The 26,145-nt window shown below is 31.4% G+C and overlaps 1 protein-coding gene across 4 annotated transcripts in view; it reads right to left on the bottom strand.

Moving 5' to 3' along the window:
* Positions 1-567: 567 nt before the first annotated feature.
* LOC139481369 (oxysterol-binding protein-related protein 9-like) overlaps positions 568-26,145 on the bottom strand; it is a 42,487-nt gene continuing 16,909 nt past the window's right edge. For 2 of the 4 annotated variants that reach the window (XM_071264672.1, XM_071264689.1), the window contains 9 exons: positions 25,967-26,135; positions 24,368-24,449; positions 16,825-16,999; positions 15,713-15,809; positions 14,776-14,802; positions 10,408-10,530; positions 9,369-9,460; positions 9,001-9,136; positions 568-2,359 (listed from right to left, as the gene is read on the bottom strand). In XM_071264672.1, the coding sequence (XP_071120773.1) occupies positions 2,276-2,359; positions 9,001-9,136; positions 9,369-9,460; positions 10,408-10,530; positions 14,776-14,802; positions 15,713-15,809; positions 16,825-16,999; positions 24,368-24,449; positions 25,967-26,135 (985 nt within the window). In that variant the 3' untranslated portion in view covers positions 568-2,275. The remainder of the gene's footprint in view (positions 2,360-9,000; positions 9,137-9,368; positions 9,461-10,407; positions 10,531-14,775; positions 14,803-15,712; positions 15,810-16,824; positions 17,000-24,367; positions 24,450-25,966; positions 26,136-26,145) is intronic. The other 2 variants (XM_071264679.1, XM_071264697.1) reach the window with 1 other exon arrangement.

The following is a 26,145-nucleotide window of genomic DNA, read 5'->3' as shown; positions in this document are numbered from 1 at the left end:
AAATGTATAACTATTTTATTCCCAAAGCCATTATACAACGATTTTCAAGTTTTCATACAACATTTTCGAAGAAAACTTTACAAACAAATGACATTGGCAATTTTGTAATATGTCTTATTTCAAACTTTTGATTGGTCTAACTATGCTATTTTGTAATACCAAAGATTTCCTCCCGCCAAGACCATTGGTGTCAAAAAGTATTTTTAGCCAAAAAAGTCATATACAACATTTTAGAAGCCCAGTGACGATAAGGTAAACAGTAAGTTGTTAAGTGATGAATCTGAAAACAAATCACATGGTGAAGCTGATTCATAAACCATTAAACCAAATTTCAGAAATCCTTCTAATGTAGTTCCTGCGAAAGATGCAACAAAAATATTCATGAGACAGACAAACAGATGGACAGATGGGCTTGACAGACTGACAGATGGACAGACAGAAGTAAAACAGAAAACTCCCAATTTTTTAAAGCAGGAGTATAATGAGAATGATAAATCAGACGTTCAAATTTGAACTAGAACGGGTAATGTTTAATCATTCAATGGCATTTTCAAACAAAACTAGTAATGGCATTATAGGTTTTATTACTTATATCACAGTTTGGAAGATATACTTCAAATCAATATTCTTTACATGTTGTGCCTATCTGGCAACCAATAATAAATTTACATGATATGACATATTCAGAGACATTTCAACAGTTTTTTCTCAATGCAATTTCTTAATGCAAACAGGAATTCTGCTCCACTTCAAATTTAAAATAACATGATAATATTTTTAATCACATTTGGTATATGATATTATAAAATAATTAAAAAGCTTTGAAATATGAGTAAATCTATGAAATGCCCAATACAGTGAGTTTTGAGTATAAATATCTTGTTGTCATCTAAATAATTACATATAAAAGAAGATGTGGCATGATTTCCAAGGAGACAACTCTTCACAAGAGACAATTATAGGCAGATTAGATCACCATCTGTTTTCTCGGGCAAATTAATTTTTTTTTTCTCTCCAGAATTCTAACAATTTCCTTTTTTTCCTTGAAATAATTATTTTGTAAATATACCTTATTTTTGTTCAATTTACACCAATGTTAATTTTAATAAAATGAAAGTACTTTTTTCAGGATAAAAAGGGATGCATATTTTAAATATTAATATTGAGACTTAGACTTCATGCTTTGATTTTTTAGTACAAATTAGTTTGAAAAAAAAGGTAACTAGCTGTAACTGAGAACATTTTCATAGCATATTTTGATATCAATATTCAAATATAATTAAAAATTCTTAAAAATAATAGAACACACATAGACAGGAAAGACATTATTCAGAGTGTTAAAATTTAAAGATCTATAAATACAGTTTTTTTTTTTTATATAATTGATCATTTAAAGTCAAAGTCGAAAGTTTTTATAGATTATAAACAAAAATTCTACATGTTAAAGTTAAATATAATCCAGTGTAAAATATCAGTTATTAGTTGTGGAGTAATAATTTTTATCAGAAACTGTATATAAATTAATTGACTTGCATTCATGATGTTGTGAAGCGTCATATTTCAAATAAACAATTTTAATGTAATGCCATTAGTAAATTCCTGAATGTTAAAACTAATATTTTCCATACATGATCCCTGATTAGAAACCAAAATGTAATCTAAGACGGAATGTAACAATGCAAATACTTTGAGCAGGTAGTTAAATGTATGATAACAGATTTAAAGTTATCACTTTCATATACACATACAATGCGATGAGAAATACATTAATATCCACCTTTGGCTAACACATTAAAACTCATATAACAAAAAAGTTATGAATATGACATCATTTACTTAATACGCTCTTTTATAAATTCATGATATAGTCTATTTGTGCTAATGTAAAATAAAGCAATCTTTAATAATTTTTTAAAGTCATAAAGGAAATTAGCTAAATATGTATCAAGCTCTATATTAGCTGAAGTATACATTCATTTAAATAACTTTCAATTAAAAATATATGATAAAATGAGGAACGAGTGCTCTATTAACTTTCTTAATACTGTTCTAAGCAAAACTATAATATGTATTTCTATAAAGTTATTGCAATAATTTCAATAAGCAAACAATTGCTATTCTTCAAAATATTAAAAGAAACGAAGAAATCTTTCATAAAAATAGGCTAATTTTATACTAAAAAATATCGAAATTGCACCAAGTTTTTTTTATTTTAGCAACTGTTGTATCCTGTATAGTTTAAGTGTTATTTAACCCATCAATAACATCAGATCTGTCACAATGTAGAACTTGGTGAATTCCTTACTCGTTTTAATAAAGGTCTGTCATACACCCAATGTTCTCCCTCCTCATGGAAACACTAAAAGTAAATATTCAAATATACTTTTATTGGCTTTAAAATCAAATGATCTTACATTGTGCCTCAACAAGTTTTATACAGAAAGAGTCCTTTTTACAATTGAAAAGCACCCGTTTTATATTCAGTATTATTAATTTTCATGTTACAAATGTACTATCATTTTAAAAGAAATGTAACTTGTATTCACTTTTTTACAATGCAACAAATGTAATTATTATACCTTACATACATTTCAAACAATTCTATTGGGTGAAACCTTATCACGTGACATGGAATAATTCAATTAATTTTCATTCAATTGCAAGGAAGGACGAATAACCCTAAAAATTTACACCAGTGGTGAATAACCCTATTATTCACCGGTGAATAACCTTTTGAGTTTGTTGATTTGTACTTGAGTTACCTCCCATGAAAATGACGTGACAGACGTAAATAAACAAAATGGCAGCGTTCACTTTACACTGGAAGCCCATCGAGAGACAAGGAAATAAGGCATTGGGCATGAATAGAGCTGAGAGTACCAGTAGCCGATAATATCTCTTATAAACGGTCCTTGTCAGGACCATCAATATTTTACAAAAAGATTCTACTTTTGTTGTAAATTCGAGAAATTCGAACACAAATGTATTTTCAAACGTCAGTCTGTGTGTTATATGTTAGAAATATAGGCACTATAGTAAGTGTTTGATATGCCCTTCCACTGTTAGTTCGGTATAATAAAACAATTGTGGCCCCTTAAAATCGATGAATATCCAAAATTGTCAACCCTTAAAAGTTATTTCACTTCGGGCTGAGCCCTCATTGAAATAACCTTCTTGTGTTGACAATTTTGGATATTCACCTTTTCAACGGGCCATAATTGTATATTATTACATTGGTTGCAATGAATTACATTGAGTTCCCACTTAAATAAAAACTGATAAGGACAAGGTACAATAAGGGCCAATTTTGGACCCCTCATGAAAGACATTAAATTTTATAATTTCAATAGACTAGGTATAGAAGCTTTAAAAAATGGCATTTTTTTGGGTGATTCTCATTTTTTGGTTGCCTAGCAACAGATTTGAAACCTGCCAATAATATGCTATTTTAAACCTTATCAAACAAAAAAACGTATTTTCCATATGAATAAAAATGTATAATTGTAAAATACATATAAGGAAATCTAAAGCAGTAATGTTTTGTTTATCTATATTAATTGAACGAGTATTTATCAACACCTTAACCACCAGTATTGCCCTTAGCAACAGTAATGTTTATTAAGCAACAGTAGACTTTGGTATATGTTCATGGCTTATGTAAACAATAATATGTTAACCAAAGCTATGTTTCTATTGCTAGGTACTTTTAGGACAATTGTACAAATCTTACAATTTGTTTGGCTTGTTTTTTTTCGCTAGGAAACTACCTAGCAACCGTAATAACTGCATAGCAATGACCTTTTTCATTTATGATTTACGTTGATGTTGTATTTTTCTAATAGTAATTTGTCGTCTAAGTAAATGAGCTTTTATAGGTTAACCTCTGTCCGACTATGGATGACAGCTTGGTGTTCACTTTCAACAAACAACCCCCTCCCCCCCCCCCCCCCAAAAAAAAAAAATAAGATTAGCAAAAAAATAAATAAATAAACATGACATACGAAAAAAGTGTTTATCTAAAATTGAAATTATATCGACCTTCATGCAGACCTACTCATGACATCATAAACATAATGATTAATCTTTGCCCTATAGTAATTACGTTAAAATCAGACTTCATAAAAAAGGGACGAAAGATACCAGAGAGACAGTCTAGGGATTTTTCAACCCTCATATTTGGGTCCTATTATGGGCCCCTATCCCAAAGAGAAATATGCTCTTTTTTCTTAATTTTCAGCTCTAAAATTAACAGTTGTATATCATTGTATATAGACATCGTTGCAAGATTTTGTTGGTGTCGTACTGTGGTATTTTGTTTACAAATCTCTTGAATTTTGTTCACAATTTATGCAATTATAACTTATTCCTTCTCAGAATGCAGAATTTTGCACATAATTTTCCAAATTTTCTTGAGGACCTAGTCCCCAAACCCTACTTCAAAGTTGCAAACGGTTGGTGCTGTGTGCCATCGGTATAAATAAACTAATATATTTCCCCACAATCCAACATTTCACGAACTTTATTCTCAATTGCATGGGCCCTGGGCTCCTTCCCCTAAATACTAGGAATATCACTGCTGTCAAAATCATAAATTGAAAAAAAAACTGACAACGACATGGCTGGAAATGAAAAAGACAAAAAATGAAACAGACAAGCAATAGTACACATGACACAACATATACAACTAAAGAATAAGCAACACGAACCCCACCAAAAACTGGGGGTGATCTCAGGTGCTCCTGAAGGGTAAGCAGATACATAACTTTTATTCTATGAATGTTCATAACGATACATAACATCATTTTTTTGTTGTTATTAGATTCAGCAAATCGAAGAACCCCACTAATTCATATTTTATTATATCAAAGAAAGTTAAATTTCAGACCTCAATGTAGAATAATTTGAAAATATGGCATAAAATCTAAAATCTATATAAACGGTAACATACATATCAAGTATCCCATGTATTCACTTTTTTGTTGAAGAATTTAATTTGAACCCTGTTTTGTACCAATTTGAAAACCAGTTCCAAAATCAAATATCTTAATACACATACAGATTCAGCTCATCAAACATTTGTCAAAAGAACTGCAAGAATTTTATTTTGGTAAAACCAAAAAAATATAATTTTGGACCGATATGAAGGCGGGCCCAAAATAAACAAAAATATATTCACGGATATATTTGGCATACATGTTAATGTTTGATGAAATTAAACAAAGTTTAATTTTGGACCTTTAGACCTCACGTTTAGACCAATTTAAACACGGGGCCTTGAATCCAAAAACATAAAAACAGTTAGATGCCGCATTTTAAAGAACCCCCGTAATTAAATCCCATTGAATTTGGTCAAGAAATAAACAACAAACACCAAACAACAACATATGATAATATTATACGAACGCAAACATTTTCCAAATCGCTTAAAAAGTGATCTGATCTTTGAATACAAAAAATCATTAAGTCTTTAATGATATACAACAAAATTACTATACCATTTACTGAGAACAGACACAAGACAGTCCATGTATTGCATTATGTTGCGCCCATGGTTTACATTTTCAGGATGCCAATGAAAAAGAGTCTACGAGAAATATATATATTATAGCAAACGTTACATATCATAATGATCAGATTGGCCAAGATTTTTTTATACCTTTTTATCATGTCATGATTATTATTCATTTCAACTTTTAAAATACAAGTCATTTTCTAAGGACATCTATCTGCTATCAATTGACAAAAGTTACACCCTTAAAAATGCATGTGCGTTTAAAACTACATGATGTATATAGATAGGTACTTCCTTAAATATTATTTTTCCAAAAAGCCTCTACAGATTTTTTTTGTTGAAACTAAACCACCCAGAAGGTCCGAGACCACAATTATTTCGTAGTGCATTTCTTTTAGAACATAAATGAAAAGAAAAAAATCCCACCTGTGCTTTCTCAAAGAATCTTTTACAGTGTGTTGTACTACTTTTGGGACAAATTATATCAAAATTATAGAAAACTGCATCGGCTCTAACTCATATGGACAATTTTATGTTTAGGGCATCTTGAAATCTTTTGACAGCTTCCGAAGTGCTAATTTTCAACCTTTTTCAGCTGGACAAAATCACTACTTTCCTTTAAAATTCTGGACCCAATGTTTTTACAGTGTAATTCCCCCCCCCCCCCCCTTTTACTTGCAATTTGAGGTATTAAACATGGAGAAATTAATTTGGAAGGGGTATAAAAATTAATGGCAAGCAATCCACTGTCAACACTAGGGACTATATTCGCCAGAAACAGCGGAAATTAGCGGCATATATAGAAACACTGTAAGTGAGACTAGAACCGTGAAGAATGTCCCTAAACATCCCAATGAAAAATACTGAAGAATGTGTATTGACAACCAACTAAATTGATAGCTATTATAATCAAAACAAATACTCCAGCCAGTCTATCTCGTTGAATATATTTTTTAATATTATTAGTAGAAAAACGTATTGGACAAAAATATACACTTTGTGAGATTCGAACGTAAATCGCGGCATTCAAAAGCCGACGCGATACCACTACACTACGTTGCCACAATGTCTCACTTGTGTTAAATGCATGTATTTATAGGCATACTGTAAAGTCATGATAGAAATGAAGAAAAAAAATCTGGCACTAGGGCTAACTATCTCCCCGGGACAACTCTCAATTTGTTTCCTTTATATGAGACGATGTGTACTCAAAACAAAAAAGATTCCCGTTAATATTAAACAGAATTAACTTGTTCCTTTCGGCAGTGGTCTTTTGCAAAGTCGTATGAAAAATGCAGACTCGACCCAAGGTATCTTGTCCCGAATTTACACATTATTCCAAAGAACCCAAAAAAGGAAAAAAAAATATTCAAACTTTTTTCGCTTTATTTTATGAGGGGGACACTTGCAAAACTCCTGTTTATCGTGTGTGCCGAGTGCATATGTTTTCACTATGTAAGGTGTTGATTTAAATCGATAAAACACACTCCACCTTGATATAAAGATAAAAAAAATACAATTTGAAACTGAATGATTGCAAATCCTACAACTGAAAACCTTGAGCACCTATCGAAGTATTCTTGCTTTAGTTGAGGGTGTCTTGCCGTAACAGCCGAATGCGGATATTTTCAGTTCTTTCTCCGATTTCATTCCGATACTACTATTTTGACACAAATTGTTGTTTTTTTACGAGGTATTTTTTTAATTTTTGAGCACCTCCGCCAACGTGAGCCAATAATTTCTTTTCATATTTTGAATACCCTGTTTGTATGCCATCTTCATCACTAATTATTACTGTGGCTCACGTTGGCGGAGGCCTTTAAAAACGAAGGATTGCAGTCCACAAATGGACATTTTTCTATCTTTTGACGTTATCAACACACTTTAGCCAACCCAAAATCAGGTTTCTGCCATACTAGAAGACAAATTGGGCATGTGGTATTGAAGAACAAATATATTAAGATATTTTATGATGCTCAGTTCATTTATAAGATGAAAATGATTTTTTGACAAAATAGGGGGCCAAATACGGCCCTTAGTGTACCTTGTCCTTTCACATGTGAAATAAACGTGGTTATTTCACTCTCTGACGTCATACAACAATAGGCGTTGTCAAGACGTCGATAACGTCAGACCAAAACAAATTGTGAATGCGTTGAAAAAAAGATATTATAAGTTATCTACGTTCATATCCGTAGATATGGATATTTTAACACCCTTAAGTACCCCAGTACACCATGAGGCGTAGCCGAAGGGTGTACAGGGTACTGAAGGGTGTTAAAATATCCATATCTACGGATATGAACATAGATAACGAATTTATCCCCGGTCGTAGTCCGAATCGGGCGAGTTTTATGGAAATTCGGGTACAAAGTGTACCATGAAAACAACGTTTTTTTCATTATCTAAAAAAGTTTTATTGAAATTTGGAAATTTTACATATTTTTTTACGGGGTGTAGGGTATTACCTTTGGTAGAACCCTACAGGTAGTCAAATATAAGACGTTTTTAATACGGAGACGGAGAAACTGGATTGAGTCAAATTTGGCGCTCAATGTTGTGAGAGTTACGTCATAGATGGTTTGACGTCAACGTGGGTCATTTGCATAGCTAGGGCAGTAGTCCCATTCCTTGAAAATGTGGCAGTCAAGTGATGCATTTAATGAAATGACTGTAAATGATCGTCATAATAGGACAAAATCGTTTATGAATTAAATATGTAATTACAAACATCATGGATAATCTACAGAATTCAATATTTCACAAGGAGCAATCATGGAACTAAGGAAAACTTGTGTGAAGTTCCCCGGGATAATGGTTAGCAACGTCCGGGGATATGGGTTAGCAACACCCAGGGGCTATGGGTTTTGTAACGACGTGCGTTAACCGATCAAAATCCTAGATATATACTAAGCCGGGGATAAAGTTCCTTACATGTTTTATATTAATTTCTTTTGAAAAAGCCATTTGCCAATGTAATAAAAAGAATAACTAATTAAAGAATTCAAATATCGAAAAATATTTAACTCGTGACCGAACAACACTGATAATTAACTCATGCCCTACGCGCATTCGTGAATTAATGTGTTGTTCGGTCACTCGTTGAATATTTTTCTCTTTTTGAATTCTTCCATTAGTTATTCTATAAGTATTTGTGCCAGCAAAAGCAATAAAAGAGTGAAGGTTCAAATAAATACATGATCTGTGAAGTACCTCATCTGTGGTTTGTTATCTCTCTATGTATTAACAGTATTTTTGTCAACTGAGGACTCTGGTTTGATCTCAGGTGCCTCGGTCATAAAACTTTGTCCAAAATTTGTGTTCATAGGACCAAATCCAGTATTTTGATAGGTCGATTTCTATGTCTAGAACAGTAATTCATCTTGAAATTTTTATGACGGCAAGGTTTAAAAAAAAAATGTTTCATTCATGTATACCCCACATTTCTTTATTTTATGCTGTAAGTATTGAATATGTAGTAACCATACCTTTGTTTCAACTTTCAATCCTTTCTCTTTTCTCTCTTTTGCTTCATTCCTCTGTCTCTGCTCCAGTCTTTGTTTATGATTTGTTGCTTCTTCTATAAATTTATTTTTCAGATTGTAGGTGACTTCCTTCCACAATCTAGGATATAAATAAATTAATAAATGTATAACTAATAATATGTTATTTATTTTTCAGGTTGTATGCCACTTCTTTTCACTATCATTGATAAACTTTACTCAAAACAAGTTCCAAATCAAAGTTGTTTAAGAATTGAATGGTTTTTAAATAAGTATTGTTCACAAACGAAATATGCTTAAATCTTTAAATGTTTGTGAATTGATAACCTATGAAAGTCTTTAATTTTGTTTACCTTCTAGACTCAAATTCTGTCTGTTGGTCAGTTGGTTTAACTAACTTCTTCATTATTGGCATTTTTTTTGTATCTACAAATACTTCATTCATCTGAAACAATAAATTAATATGGCATGGTGATAACACACAAAAAGTTTGACTGCTATTCATATATATGCAGATATTATTTTGAACTTTTATGATGTATTTTAATTTAAGCTGTCAAATTTTCTCAACTAATATCAACACATGATATTGAACAAATACCGTAATGACCTACAGTACAAATTTAAAAGTTAAAAGTTTTCAAGAATGTTTTAGTTTATTTGTACAAATTTCTCTGTTTCAATAGAAAAAAAAGCAGAATAAAATGCTTCCCTGAGCACAACCTGATACAACTGCAGAACTCAAACACTGAACTGTTGGGGCAAGTTTGGACACAATATTCAAGCTTGGTACTGTCTGAATTTGGATTGTGATAAAAATTTTGACATAATGTTTCTGACATAAAGTAAATAAGGTCAAAGATCTTTAAAATCTATAGTGCAATACTGTGCAAATGAAGATTTGAAAATTAAAAAAAATAAATAAAATATGAACCCCTTCACCACTTCAAGTTATTGTCTGGAAACTAGAAAATGCTTGTTTTTGGCCCCTTTTTTTACCCTAAATTCCTGCATGTTTGTGGCAATTACCCCAAACTCAATCCCAGCCTCCTCTTTGTGAAATGGAACTTTGTGGTACAATGTCAGAGAGATCCATACACTTACACATAAGTAATTGTCCAGAAACTACAAAAATTCTTGTTTTTGGCCCCTAATTTCTTAACTGTTGGTACCATAACCCCCAAAACCAATCCAAACTTCCTTTTGTGGTACTGAACCTTCTTTCAAAATTTAATTTCGTAGAGATCCATTCACTTAAACTAAAGTTATTGTATAGAAATCAAATGTGTCTTTGGAAGGACGATGACACGGACTAAGATGTAGACGACAACATCATAGCATTATGCGAACCCAAAACAATTTTTGCAGTCATATAAAAAGTTTGTTACTTACACCAGTGCTATATTTAGCATACATAATACCATTCCATTCACCATCTATACTGACAATGGGCTTCTTTTCATTAGGCTCAAAGATCTCAGCTGTAACTTTGTGCTTTTTTCCTCCATAAAATGGCTAAAAATATATAATATACAATTTGAATAACTCTTAGAACTAAAAAATGTTGATAGAAGGTATTTAGTGGCAGAAGTATAACAATAGATATAAGAAGATGTTGTATGAGTTCCAATGAGACATCTCTCCATCCAAGTCACAATTAGTAAAAGTAAACCATTATAGGTTAAAGTATGGCTTTAAACAAAGAGCCTTGGCTCACACCAATCACTTAGCAAGCTATAAAGGGTCCCAAAAATGACTAGTTTTATTTAAAACATTTCAAACAGAAAAACCAACTGTCTAATCTATATAAAAATAAACAGCTGCGCCACGAGCATATGATACGCTTGTCACATTTTCAATAAATAAAGTTCAATTACTTCTCAATGTCATATTTGAAATTTATGAAAATCAAAATGGAGCTTACATCAGTAGATATAAACAATTCATCAAAGTTTCATGAGAATTGCTGAAAGCATTTTTGAGTTATTGTCTGAAAACTAGAATAAAACACTTTTAATGTCCAACATGTTGACAATGGATGGACAGACAGACAACTGTTTACCATAATACGTCCTGTAAACGGGCGTATAAAAATACTTATGAACTACATCAACAAACAACAACCACTGAACATCAGGTTCCTGACTTAGGACAGGTGTCTAGATACTGCTGAATTATGGGTTCACATTTCATTGAATGAAAAAAAAATTGTATTTTTGGGGATATTTGATTTCATGGTTATACAAAAGTCTGCATTAAAGCATATAGAAAATTTGTACTTCTTTTAACATTAACATTTTTGGTTTATCATTACTCCAAAATTAATGAAAATTGGTATTTAATGAAAAATAATGAACCAACAATAGATGATAAAAGTTTCAAATTAAAATTAATTCAAGATTCAACAAACAATTGAACATCAGATTCCTGACTTAGGACAGGTGCAAACAATTGCAGCGGGTTTAAACGTTTTATTGGTACCAAACCTTCACCCTTATCTGAAACAATAGTCAGTGTTTTCCTTTTTTCACTAAGGTAAGGTGGGTGTTTTAAAAAAATAACTTGCAACCGGGTGGTTTTTTTTTAAATGTCCAACCTTTTTTAATTTACTGTGGGTACACGTGGGGGTCACAGAAATAAAGATTAGTATAATGTTCACATTTAATGGAGTTGAACAAACATAAATAGAAGTAGTCAAATATTCTTTGATTTTATTTTTTCAAAAATTTATCTCTTTTATCTCTTCTTTTACAATTTTATGCATCAGCATGAATTTAAGGCCTTTCGATCCAGGTTTCTGTCCTGTTTCTTGCTTTTGTGCCGTATTTTTGGCACACAGAACAGTAGTATCCGTCCTCTGTGACTATAAGTCATTTGAAGTCTTGCTCATATTTGTCTTCACTTGCGTGTCTTTTTCGTTGTTTGGTTGATTTTTGTTCAATTTCCACAACTTCAACATTACTATCAATTTTATTTAACTTATTTGGTCTAGTATTTTCTTTATCATCATCGTCATCGGCCTTTCTTTTCCCCCGATTGATTAATGAAAACATTGAAATTTGACAATTGGACGCCATCTTTGTCAATGAAAACAAGGCGGGATTAGTATTCAAATTTTAACGGTACGGAACCGAAAAAAATCCGGATTTTGAAAAAAAAGCCGGCCACCTCCTAAAATCGAAAGGTGGTCGGCTTTCAAAAGAAGGTGGTCGGCACACCCGGCTTAAATGCCGAATGGAAAACACTATTAGTGTAACATCACAACATAGAAAGACACACTATAAAATATCAATTGAAATGACAGACATATTAACACAATGGAACATACATTGAACGAATAAATTTGATCTATGATACAATGTAAATTCAAAATCAATAAAACAAGGGATGAATACTTGAAGTTACAGTATAAAACCACTGTGAAATGTGAAACAATTTCAGAAAAACAAAAAATAAGCTGGACACAAAAATCTGCAATTTACAATGATATAATACACAGGTAAATGAAAATAATTTTGTTTTTAGGTTTACATGTAAAGTTCAAATGGAGAAAGGAAATATTTTTACAAAGTAAATAATTTTTATGTTCATAGTACAAAGAAGTGAAAATTTATAGTAATCAAAGCTCAGACAAAATATAACTATGAATAAGTCAACATTAAATAACAAAAAATCATTACATATCAACTGTTCAAATAAACAAGAAAGTATGATTTGAGAGTATATGGACCATAATTTGGTATTCGGCCTTTGGTTTCTTTTTGTATCCTTTTTTATAAGTTCTAAAATTTTAACTTTTATTTTGTGGGTTGTGTTGGTGTTAGAATAGTATGGAATAAATGGAACAATTGAGTTTTTCGAGAAAAAATTAATACATTTTGATTCACCGTTTACGTTACAGGAAACCAAACAGGAAACCAATCTTTATTTTCTTTATTTTGCACAATATAATTCAAAAGGCATAAATAAACACCATTTCTAGTGTTACTTGCTTCATGTTAATATTTAAAATCTATTTTCAATGTTATATTAAAGTTTTTTTTAAACGTGACAGGAAACCATAAGAAACCGAAAGCATTTTTTTAGTTTTATTTTATTGCAAAATCTGCTTAAAATAATCTGAACAGTATACTTTTTCTTAAAATCCATCTTAAATGTAACAGTATTATAAAACTCCTAAATATGTGCTTGTTTTGAAAACAATTAGTACAATTTATTCAGAATTTTCCATATTTTCTTCATTGATACAGGATACCATAATCGTTGTATCTTGATGTTTTGGCCAAAAAAATATATTTATATTTGGTTTTGAAATTCCAGTTATATAAAATTTATTCCAAATCATTGGCAATGTAAAATTCTTTAAATCCAGTAATGAAAAAAACTTTTAACTTGGAATTAAAATCTTTAAAATAGGCACCATGTGATATTTGTGACCTGTACACCATCTACATGGTTTCCACATTTTAACCTACTTTAGTGGGCTAAAATCAATAAAGTACTTCCTTTCAAGTCATGCCTGGTAAAAGTTTACTTTTCCTTTGACAAGTTTATTGCGTTTCTGAAAAGTGTTTGCAGAACATGAATAAAAAAAAATAATTAAAAATTGTGACAAAGTTACATACTTTGTACATTCCTAGTGTAACGGTATATTAACATGCATTTTTCATTTAATTATCTTTATTCACCTAAAATATCCAGTAATATTTACTGCTGAAGCAAAATCAATCCAACGAACATCGGCACCATGATAAGAGACGTAATTTTCGATTGAATTTTCCAAGGACCCTTTACATCGTTATTGGGAAACGTAGTGTGTTTAAACGTCGGTCAAATTTGAAATCGATTTTGTCAAGTCATTGGGCATTTATTTTCACACAAGATCGTATGTAACATTATGCACATAGGAATAATAATAGACCCCCGGCGCAATCTCTTTGAAAATTGTATTTTCCTTTTTTAAACAAGTCGAAACAAGTCTACAGATTATGTTTGCTAACATCCCGTTGGAAACAAAAACAATGTTTAGAACTAGTATATCGTATGTCCGGCTGTAAGGGCGTGATCACATGTTAGTCACATGTTTCACGTATGACCGGAAATGATTAGAACTTAAGGACAAAAACAATTTTAATAAATAACTGGACTTCTGTTTCGTGTGAAATGTAACGCATAACGATAACGTCATTTTCTTACTTAATTATTACGAAGATCAAAACAAGAATGTAAATCATCTCTGATTTACCTGTTTGAACATCTCGCGAGAGTTCATATTTGCATATTGTTTTTAAGAATTCTATTACAACAAAGCAGATTACATCATCTAAAATTTGCGTTACGAAATAGGACACAAAAATCACGCCACTGTTCTTACATCTGCTACATAAATACTTATAGTTCTCGGCATTTTCTTCTCACTATTCTTATTGGTCGATGTTCTTTGTTATTTGAAAGCAAAAGTTACGAATTTGCCGGTGACGATTATCTATAAATCAGTCAGCGTTATGCTCTTCGGAAGCAAAAAGTAACGCGAGAAACGACACAAAAATACGGTTGTAGAATCTTTGAAATTCGTATATTTCAATTTTTTTTCTAGGGAAGAGTAGCATACACTTGTATGTTAATAAAAATAATGGCATCTTTAGATGTAGTTACAACTTTTCTTACAGTAATTCAAATTTTATCACTTTTCTATAGTTATAGGAAACGGAGCCCAATAGCAAATTATGGTCCATATAGCATATTCTCACAATGCCTTACTATTTGTTCTGCTGCTTCTCCATTAATCTGTAAAGTGACCTGAACATATGACCTTGCTATTCTTAATGTTCATCTTATATGCATTTAACAAACAAATATAACAAGAAATATTTACTGATGAGGTTTCCGACAGGCATATGAGCATGTGGTTAGGTAGTCCCAGGCCCGTAGGCAGGAATTTCCAAGGGGGGTTATTTGGACTCAAAAACTCAACTTAAACAGTCACAGTTCAACTTAAACAGCCACAGTTCAAACAGAATGTTGACTTAAACAGTGCTTATTTGTTTTCAAGGAAAGTTTGTACGAATCGAAAATGTTGGTTTCGGTCTGATATATAATATTTGTTTTTCATTTAACAGTCTATTATTTGAACTTGGAATTATTTTTAATTATGGAATTTGCATAATTTCTTGTGCTTGAAATTTTTAATAAATTCCATGTTTATTTTGTTTTGAGTGGTTCATAACAATTTCAATACAATGTATTTTGTATAGATAGTGTTGTGCGCGGCACAGTACATTCTAATGAAAATGTACTATCTTCTTTGTAATAGATTGTGTTGTGCGCAGCACAGAACATAAAAGTACAAAATAAACATAGAATTTCTTAAAAAAATCGAATACCAGAAATTATCCAAATTCCATAATTAAAAATAATTCCAAGTTCAAATAATAGCCTGTTCTTTGTTGTTTTATCAGAAATAAGACTGTTAATTTACTTGTTTGAATTCTGTTTCATTATTGTAAGCTGGGTTTGCTATTGTTAAAAGCAGGATGGTGACCTGCAGTAGCCTAAACAATGTTACATCTACATTATATAGGTGAATGGTTGTCTAATTGGCAAACACTACAGATCTTTTTTCTATATAGTTGTTTATTAGACGTAAAGCATAATATTCTACATAGTTTTTATTTTTGAATGATACAATAATATTTACCTTTGTGTGAAATTCTACTGTAGCATTATATCCTGTTTTAGCACAACCTAACGTACATTTACCACCCAACTCTATCCATGGTACTGTTAATATTGACCTAAATAAATTAAGTAAATTAAAATAACACTATCTACTGTTATAACAATTAGTAAAGAACTCAAAGTGTATACAATGATGTTCATTAAAAGCTGCATATTTACGGTATAAAAGTTCCTTGAATATACTTGAATAATTTAATTTTGGATGTAACGCGTCTTCTGACTGGCTGACGTTATTTTGTTATGAGCCCATAGACATAATTTAGTCATGTGACCGTGAAGTCATCAACATTTTTTCATGGTTTTCTACGGTTTAAACTGGAATTTAGAATTAAATTATAAGAAATGACTGTAATATTTTTTCTGTCTATTCGAAATAACATAAAAAATGTGGTGCACACTGTTAAATAACCTGCTATGCACGTTATTCAGTGTGCACCAAATTTTTTATGTTATTTCTTCATAGACAGAAAAAATATTACAGTCATTCCTTAAATAAAACATATATCTCACAATATGTGAAAAGTATTTTTTCGACAAAAAGGCTACACTAATAAAAATCTTGAGTAATGATTTGCATGGTGCTTTTAATCTCTCTTAGTCATTGACTTGTTTATTTCATAAGCAGAAAACTACCAGTTGTTTTTAGCTTGTCTTCGTTTTTTATACATTGTTATATATGTAAAATTTTAATAGTTTGGATGGGGAAAAAATACATTTCTCTGTATCTTTTAAGCTGTATATCTTTTTTAAAGTTTAAAATTAAGGTTGATAATTCATATACTTTTGAGATAATTGACATCCATGGTATGTGAAATAACTAATATATATCTACCAAATCTGAGGCAATGTGAACTGTATCATTTAGGTTATGAAGTTTTATCACATATCACAAAATAGATACTAGACATACATTATTTAATAGACAGAAACCTTGTTTTAGTATTCTTCACAAGTGGGTTCAACCTGTTGGATAGATGGAAATAACACTTTAAATGGACACCTGTATGGCAGTCAGATTTTTTTTTTAACAATAGTAACAAAAATGACATCATATAATTAGGATGCACTTGCCTTCCATAACCATTAGGGAATGTAATCGTATATTCTTCATCATGATCAATTACAGATATCACACCCTGTCCTATCATATGTACACCAATAGATAATCCCAGGAACTTAGATTTAGTCCATATATAACCATCTAATGATATCTTTTTATTAAAATGTTCTGCATAAAAAGCTGAAACTATAAGATAAGATAGATTGTAATAAACATTAAATTTCATTTGTCACGAGTAAGGAAAAGGATTTAAAAAGAAAAACTGTGAAAATTTGTCCACATTAAATCTGCATTCTAATAATTCAGAGCTACCAATTAAAGAACAATAAGTGTAAGAGCATAAACATTATTAAAGGCAATTGTTCTAATTTACAGGGCACATATATTCTAAAATTTTAGTGTTTTCTGAAAACCATTAAATATTATCAGAGGTGAGTCATTAGAAAGAGATAGTCTATGGTCTCTCAAACTGGAAAATATTTTCAGCTACATCTCACTTCCCTCTAATCAACCTTTCGATGAGATTGTAGCTTAAAAATTCCCTCTTTTCAAAATCAATCATTGATAATTAATCAATATTACATATTATCTGAAAATTCACAACTAAATTTAACAATCATGAGTTTTAGCTTTATTCAATGAAGGGTCAATTTTAATCTTTCTTTGGTGTTACAGTAGAAGGGAATTATTATGTTAAATGCAATCAGACTGCAATATATTCTTTTTAAATGAAGTCAATCACACAGTACAAAAACAGGAAATTAAAATCAAGAAAGACTTGCAGAGCTTAAAAGATATGCAGAAAAGCAATACACAATATTGCCGTTTTGACATGATCAACAATGATTTACGATTACTTTTTTTGATTTCAGGAAAACCTTCATGGGAATATGTATTAGACATCAGAAAGCCAATTCTCTGTATTGGGATACTTATGCAGTTGCATTTTTCACTTAAATAAATACCTTGCAATTATTTCTGAATTTACAGTATCATAATAGAATTTAATTCAATAATAATTAAATTCAGTTATTGTAATTATATAACTTGGTATGCCTATTATTGATTTAAATTGACGGTGTGTTCGATTCATTTTATACTGGTCACTTTAATATGCTAATTGGTTTAGCCCGCGAAATGTTAGTCCGTGCAATTTACCTCGTGTGGTTTGGTCATTTGAATTGAAACCTTACACGGAGCTTGACCAAAGCTATAGAATTTAAAACACAGAAGAAAAGATGAGTATTCTTTTTTAGTTTTAGAATTAAGCAACATTTTATAAAAAATAATAGCTCAACAATTTAAACTGTTAATCTGGTTTTTCTTTCTTAAATAATTTTAACTTTGTTAAATGCTTTAAATAGTCGTGAACTTTTTCTTTGGTGTTATATCTGAATTTAAATTCTATCATTGCGTAAATTTGTCAATCTTTTCTTGGATATTATTTTATATTTATATTTGTAAATTGAGTAGATGGTTATACTTATTGTGCGAGTTGTTATATCTAATTGTTTAACTGTCTTAATACGCTAATGAACATTTACCATGTTATTTATTCTTAATCCAAATCCAAATCTTGCAGCGCGAAGTAACCGGTGAGTAAGCCACATATTAATTTCAACATAAATGTATATATAAATTCTTTTTAGTCTAAATATGCATGAAATAGGTGCCACTGGACATAAAGAAAACAATCTATGAATCTAGGTATGGCAACGAATGCTATTCACATTCAATGCATTCTGAATGAGATTGGTTTACAGATTTCACTGTATAAATATTGTAACTGATATACAGATATGAATTTACTTTACTTTTATACATACAAGTATTTTAATACAGTGATCTGACATAATTACTTGTTTGAAATGTCTGGAATAAGAATAATGTTATATTATTTTCATTGTTTTTCAGTGCAACAGGTATTTTAGTCCAGTAGAATAATTGTTAAAAGGTTGTTGTTTATCTTTATTTATAAGCATTCACTATACATGCTATATAAGAATAAGAATATTTCATTAAATGTTAATGAAAAGGGAACATTCTAAAACTATCATGACAATACAAAGACAGATGACATATTTCAAAACTTTTCTTGTCTCTCATGGTACAACTGATTTTTATAGTTGTTCTTATGTTGTACTGTCACAGGTCAGGGGGGGGGGGGGGGCGCCTGCTAACATGTTTAACCCCACCACATTCTGTACGTATGTGCCTGTCCAAAGTCAGGAGCCTGTAATTCAGTTGTTTTCGTTTGTAGATGTGTTAAATATTTGTTTTTCGTTCATTTTTTGTACATAAATTAGGCCGTTAGTTTTCTCGTTTGAATTGTTTTACATTTGTCATTTCGGGGCCTTTTATAGCTGACTTTGCGGTATGGGCTTTGCTCATTGTTGAAGGCTATACGGTGACCTATAGTTGTTAATTTCTGTCTCATTTGGACGCTTGTGGAGAGTTGTCTCATTGGCAATCATACCACATCTTTTTTATACACACACACAAACATATACATTTGTATATAAAGAGTAATATTTCATATTTTGTTTCTTTACATTCAAATGTTAATAAAGTTTTACTTTACATTTTCAATATACCAACTGATGCTCTGAAAAAAGGAATAAACAAAAATCGTAATGTTATGTGAGTGACTTTGGACGATAGAATTTCATGAGAGTGGTTGACATTTTCATGCTTTAAGCTTCTATTTTGACCAAAAAACTTAATATGGAGGATCGAAATTGACTAACAAGATGTAAAAGAAGAAAATAAACAAAAGCTATAACCCAAATGATTAAAATTAAAAAAAACAAAAAAAACAAAAAAAATATAGATATATATTTTATTAATTTTTAAAGAGAGGCAACAGTTTTTCCAGAGTAGTAAAACATTACCATTTTGAACATTTGCTATATGTGTATTGATAAAAGTGAAACTGTTTTGAAAATGTCTTCACAATGCCTTTAAAATGAGGTCAAGTTTTCTTAGATCACTTTCCGTACCTAATGAATCATTTCTTTTTGTAAACTTTTGCGAGCCATCAAGGATGTTAGTTGACTATTTAAATATATATACTTTTCGATTTAATTGTTTCATAGTTTTCATGTATTATAGTCGATTATAGGATAGGAATATGTCTCATTAACGAAGGCCATTTCAATTGATATTCGGTAGATACAATAATTATTTTCTTTTATGACTTTCGTTATCAATATGATATTATCATTATGAATATACTTGAAATATCTGCCACTGGACATAGACAGCCACAATCAAGCATTTGCGGTTTTTTCTACTTTGGTTATTGCCATTGTATCTTAATACTAATTAGTCAATGGTAAAAATTGAAATATTTGTATTTCAATATTGATTCAATTGTTTGATTAAGGGATGTAACATTGGCAAATGATATACTATTTTACTAATGCATTGACTAACATTGTAATTATTTGTTTAAGCCAGTATGCCGAGAGGAAAAGGGAGAGGGTGCTGCCAAACCGTGCTGTACGTAGGCAAAATCAAATACAGCTACCGGTAAACAGAAGGCTTCGCCCAAAGAGAGCTGAAATTGTAAGACAAAATATAGCCATTCCACAACAGCTGTTAATACCACCACAACAGCCATTAATACCACCACAACAGCCATTAATGCCACAACAACAGCCATTAATGCCACCACATCAGTTATTGCCACCACATCAGTTATAACCACATCAGTTATAACCACAACAGCCGTTTGTACCATTACAGCCAATTCTACAACCACAACTCATTTGAACCTCAAACTTCCTCAGCAGCCCGCTGAACAACAAGTTCCTGATCAGGGATGTGTACACCCAGGGCAGCCCAATGCTCGTAATTCTGTACAAAACGGTGAGATTTTAGTTATACCTACTAATACTGATGTTGATGTGTTTGTACCACAAAAAATTATAAACCAAATATGGAATTTAGAATATGTTGATTTGGCACAATTACTTTACAAAAAAAAAATCAAAAAAAAAAAATTTGTTTCAAATATTGATCAACCGAAAAAAGTGCCCGGTTTTGATGAAGATGGAGACATTTTAATTGACAGAAACAAATATTCAAAAGTAAATCATTATCTAACTTAGGTGAGTGGACTGAAGGGTTTTTAAATTATATGAAAATTTTATTGCAAAGATTCCCGGAATTGGCAAATGAATTGATTAGCTACATGACGATTATAAGGGGGTGTAACTTTTGAGAACGTTTATAAATTTGACATGCAATTTCGACTTAGAGAAGCTCGTGATCATATGCGTGCATGGAACGTCATTGATTGGCAGCTATGGCTTCCGTTTATTGCAGTAGGCATAAATCATGTTCCACAGACATCTTCTTATACTTCTCACACAGTTATTAGTCCTTGCTACGATTATAATTTTAAGGCCGTTTGTGCTCGTATGAATTGTGTATACAGCCATGAATTCATGTATAAGATGTAGCCAGTTCCATCCTTCGATGTACTGTACAAATTATTCATATAACAAGAATAATCCTCGAAGTTCTGTAACTTCGGACTATTCTGCTCCTAGGTACCAAAATTACCCTAGGGCACCTGATGCAAACAATTTTGCACCAAGGTATCAGTCCAGTGCTAGAGCAGTCAAACAGGTTTCTGAATACACATGGAAATATTAACCCAAATACTCGTTTTTCGATAAATAATTAACGATTTCCCTGTCAGCAGGCAAATGTTCCACGGATGCAATTTAATCATTTCAAATTTTATAATTTTGTTTACAGCTTGCAATCACAGTATGATATTTGGTATTTTTGGTTGCTCCCCTGTTAATACTACGGTTTAAGGGAATATGTTGACTGACTACCCCGTTAAAATATTGGCAAATTTATTATGTAATGGTTTTAAATATGGTTATCGAGCACATCATACAAGCAAAACATTGAAGTGTGTTTTACAAGATCCAAATTTAGCTTGGAAAAATCATGAGTGAATTGAAAAATGGTAGAATTACGGGGCCTTTTTATTATCGACCTATTTCTAATCTACGTGTTTGGAAAATAATTTTAGAAATTATAATGGCATTTCTTATATTTTGGGTGACAAGTGGTTGTTGAGTTCTGTTTTAAATCTCTTTACCGGTAGTGTAAGAGTTATTCAAATACTTGGCTTACGTATCAAATGGACTAATTTAATTTCAAAACTTTAAACATAAACTAAACCTGTATGACGTATGGCCATGCCCCGTTTCACATTTAGTTAATAGTAGCTGACATATTTAAGGATGAATATTCTTATTCCACTGGGAATGCGTACCTTTCAGGCATTATGTTTAATCATAAGATCAATGGTTTATTGGACAACACTCATTCTTTTATTGTTCAAAAGATGCTCAGTGACATAAGCGACACGTCTGTCGTAAGCCTATTACTATTGGTATATTAACTAGACTTTTAGATGCGCTTAATTTAGTTTGTTATTCAATATATGAAACATGTTTATTCAAAGCTTCATTTTCAGCTAGAATTTTGGGTTTCTTAGTTTTGGAGAAATTGCAAAATCAAGTTTTTATGAAAATCTTATTGTAAAACGATCCAAGATATAATTTGATGCTTATTCAGGGTCACTTATTATAAAAGTTCCTTCTCAGAAAACAGATCAGCTGGGTAATTCAGTAACGACAATTCTGGAAAAGAATAAACTACTTCAATTTGTCCTGTCCGGTTGATGTCGGACTACATTGCTGAGACACAAAGACGATGGACATTTTCATACACTTTAAAAAAGGTTATGTATGAACAAACCTTGTATAGTTGAAACACTTAATTACAGGGTACCTGAAAGATATTTGGGTAATTGGCTCTTTTATTGTCATAGGAGCTGTCATATTAAACTTATAGGTGCATCGTTCGGATTAGATATAGTTGGGTGTATTCCTGCAGGAGCTCTGAAAATGTTATGTATATATTTTCTTAAAATTTCCTCATTGTTTGGTTTTCCCTTACAATGAATAACATAGCTTAGATGTTGACAGTATTGCATTTTAGCTGGGGTTTATGTTGATGTTGCCACATGAATATCAATTTAATGAAGTTCTAAGTATTGAATTTAAGTTGATGTTGAAGTTTTTGATGTTTGTGTTGAAGTTGATAATAATGTTGAAGTTGATAATAATGTTGAAGTTGATAATATTGAAGTTGATAATAATGTTGTAGTTGATAATATTGAAGTTGATAATAATATTGAAGTTGATAATATTGAAGTTGATAATAATGTTGAAGTTAGTAATATTTAAGTTGATAATAATGTTGAAGTTGATAATGATGTTGAGTTGATAATGATGTTGTTAATATTGTTGATGTTGAAATTGATTATGATGTTGAAGTTGATAATGACATCGAAGTTGATAATGATGTTGAAGTTGATTGATGTTGATTCTTGCTGTTAAATTTGTCATGCGGTAAATTTTATGGCGGATTACAAGTTGTGCAACTAGTTACTCAACTTGTAATTTTGGCGGAATTTACTTTAAGCTGCTATGGACTACCCAGTGGCTCCTGATATAACTTTGTTACTGCTGGATAATCCTTCAGTAATTCAATCGTCATCAAGTTTTGATTGACAAGTTGATTGTGTTTCTTTCTTGCAATAATGCCATGACAAATTTACAGCCAAATAAAACATAATTTCTTTAGTGATTTTGATTTATAGTTTATTCGTTGGATTCATTAATTACATCATGAGGTCAAACAATGAGAATACAGATTTAAACAATACAAGTACACTTACATTTTATCTAGGCCCCCCTTTCAATCTATGTGTGTATATATATATATATACAATAATAGAATTTAATTCAATAATAATTAAATTCAGTTATTGTAATTATATAACTTGGTATGCCTATTATTGATTTAAATTGACGGTGTGTTCGATTCATTTTATACTGGTCACTTTAATATGCTAATTGGTTTAGCCCGCGAAATGTTAGTCCGTGCAATTTACCTCGTGTGGTTTGGTCATTTGAATTGAAACCTTACACGGAGCTTGACCAAAGCTATAGAATTTACCCGCCCTCCCTTTTCCCCATTATGAATATTTTCTGCTGCTTTTCATTTATCGTTTCAGTTTTGGAAGAATGATTATAGAACCAGCGTCATGGCATATACAACAGACTGAGTTTGGAGCTTTTTTGTATTGTGAATGGACAGGCGGAATTTACTTTAAGCTGCTATGGACTACCCAGTGGCTCCTGATATAACTTTGTTACTGCTGGATAATCCTTCAGTAATTCAATCGTCATCAAGTTTTGATTGACAAGTTGATTGTGTTTCTTTCTTGCAATAATGCCATGACAAATTTACAGCCAAATAAAACATAATTTCTTTAGTGATTTTGATTTATAGTTTATTCGTTGGATTCATTAATTACATCATGAGGTCAAACAATGAGAATACAGATTTAAACAATACAAGTACACTTACATTTTATCTAGGCCCCCCTTTCAATCTATGTGTGTATATATATATATATACAATAATGAATTATTATTGTCTTTATTGTAAACTTACTTGGCGGGTGATGGGAAACTTGTTCTGCAATGAATGATAAATTATCTTTACTAGCCCATGGTACAGGTCCATCAGTTTGTTCCTGAAATATTATATAGTTGACCCATTACTTATAGTTTAAGAAAAATAGACTAAAACGCAAAAACTTAACACTGTGCAATGAACCGTGAAAATGAGGCCACAGTCAAATAAAACCTGCGCGACTGACATGAAGATCATAAAATATTTCAATACACCAAATATAGTTGACCTATGGCATATAGTATTAGATAAAAAGACCAAAACTCAAAAACTTAACTTTGACCACTGAACCATGAAAATGAGGTCAAGGTCACATGACATCAGCCCGCTAGACACGACACCTTACAATCATTCCATACAACAAATATAGTAGACCGTTTGCATATAGTATGAGAAAAACAGACCAAAACACAAAAATTTAATTATAACCACTGAACCATGAAAATGAGGTCAAGGTCAGATGACACCTGCCAGTTGGACATGTACACCTTACAGTCCTTCCATACACTGAATATACTAGCCCTATTGCTAATAGTATCTGAGATATGGACTTGACCACCAAAACTTAACCTTGTTCACTGATCCATGAAATGAGGAAATGAAAACTGTTTGACAGACATGAGGACCTTGCAACGTACGCACATATCAAATATAGCTATCCTATTACTTATAATAAGAGAGAATTCAACATTACAAAAAATTTGAACTTTTTTTTCAAGTGGTCACTGAACCATGAAAATGAGGTGAAGGACATTGGACGTGTGACTGACGGAAACTTCGTAACATGAAGTATCTATTTACAAAGTATGAAGCATCCAGGTCTTCCACCTTCTAAAATGTAAAGCATTTAAGAAGTGAGCTAACGCCGCCGCCACCGGATCACTATCCCTATGTCGAGCTTTCTGCAACAAAAGTTGCAGGCTCCACAAAAAATCATATTTGGTTTTCATCTGACAGCAAAAACATCTACGTTCATGTCATATGGTACAAATCCCTCTATTTATTTCAGTATTTTTAGTCAATTTGTTTTTAATGTAGAGCTAACTTTGATTTGAAAATGCAGATAAGTCTTTTCCAGATAATAGAAATTAAATAGTATTATTCAGTTAATTATTTGTGCCTTCTTAACTTTACTAGTAAATCCACAATAAATTTTAGAAATTACTAACGGAAAATTGTCTGGCAGTTTTATACCACAAAAGCACATATATATGGACAGACTATTCTGTTAAAATAATTTATCTTTTTACAAAATAATCACTCTAATAAGAAATTAGAATTCTGTATAAGATTGATAGATAAGTGTTAAATACCACATTCAGCACTATTAACTATTTTGTGGAGGTAAGTTTTTTGTTTGTTGAGGAAGCCAGAGTCCCGGGAGAGAACCACGGTCTGTCAGTTGGAAAACTGACAATCCAAGTCAATTACAATTGGTGTCCAGCTCACCTGCCTTAATTGGGTCCAAACTCACAGCCTCAGGGTTGACAATGTTGAGATCTTTGACCACTCTGTCACCGAAGCCCCTTATATGGTATAAGATAAATTAGATTATGACCTTTAAATTTCCATACTTACATTATTATTTTCAGCACCGGGCATTTTCCAAAAACATGAAAAAGTCTCTCCTAATATAGGATTATAAGGCTTTTTGGCAATTTCACTATTTCTTCCAGCATGGAACGCTGATAAATACCATCTGACCAACTGTATCATTCTTTCTCGTGGAGTCGGTAATTCTGGAATTCTATATAAAA

Source organism: Mytilus edulis, chromosome 1 (assembly GCF_963676685.1).
Source record: "Mytilus edulis chromosome 1, xbMytEdul2.2, whole genome shotgun sequence".
Classification (NCBI taxonomy): domain Eukaryota; kingdom Metazoa; phylum Mollusca; class Bivalvia; order Mytilida; family Mytilidae; genus Mytilus; species Mytilus edulis.
Note: the sequence above shows the minus strand (reverse complement) of the source record. Positions and strands in the feature narration are given on the sequence as shown.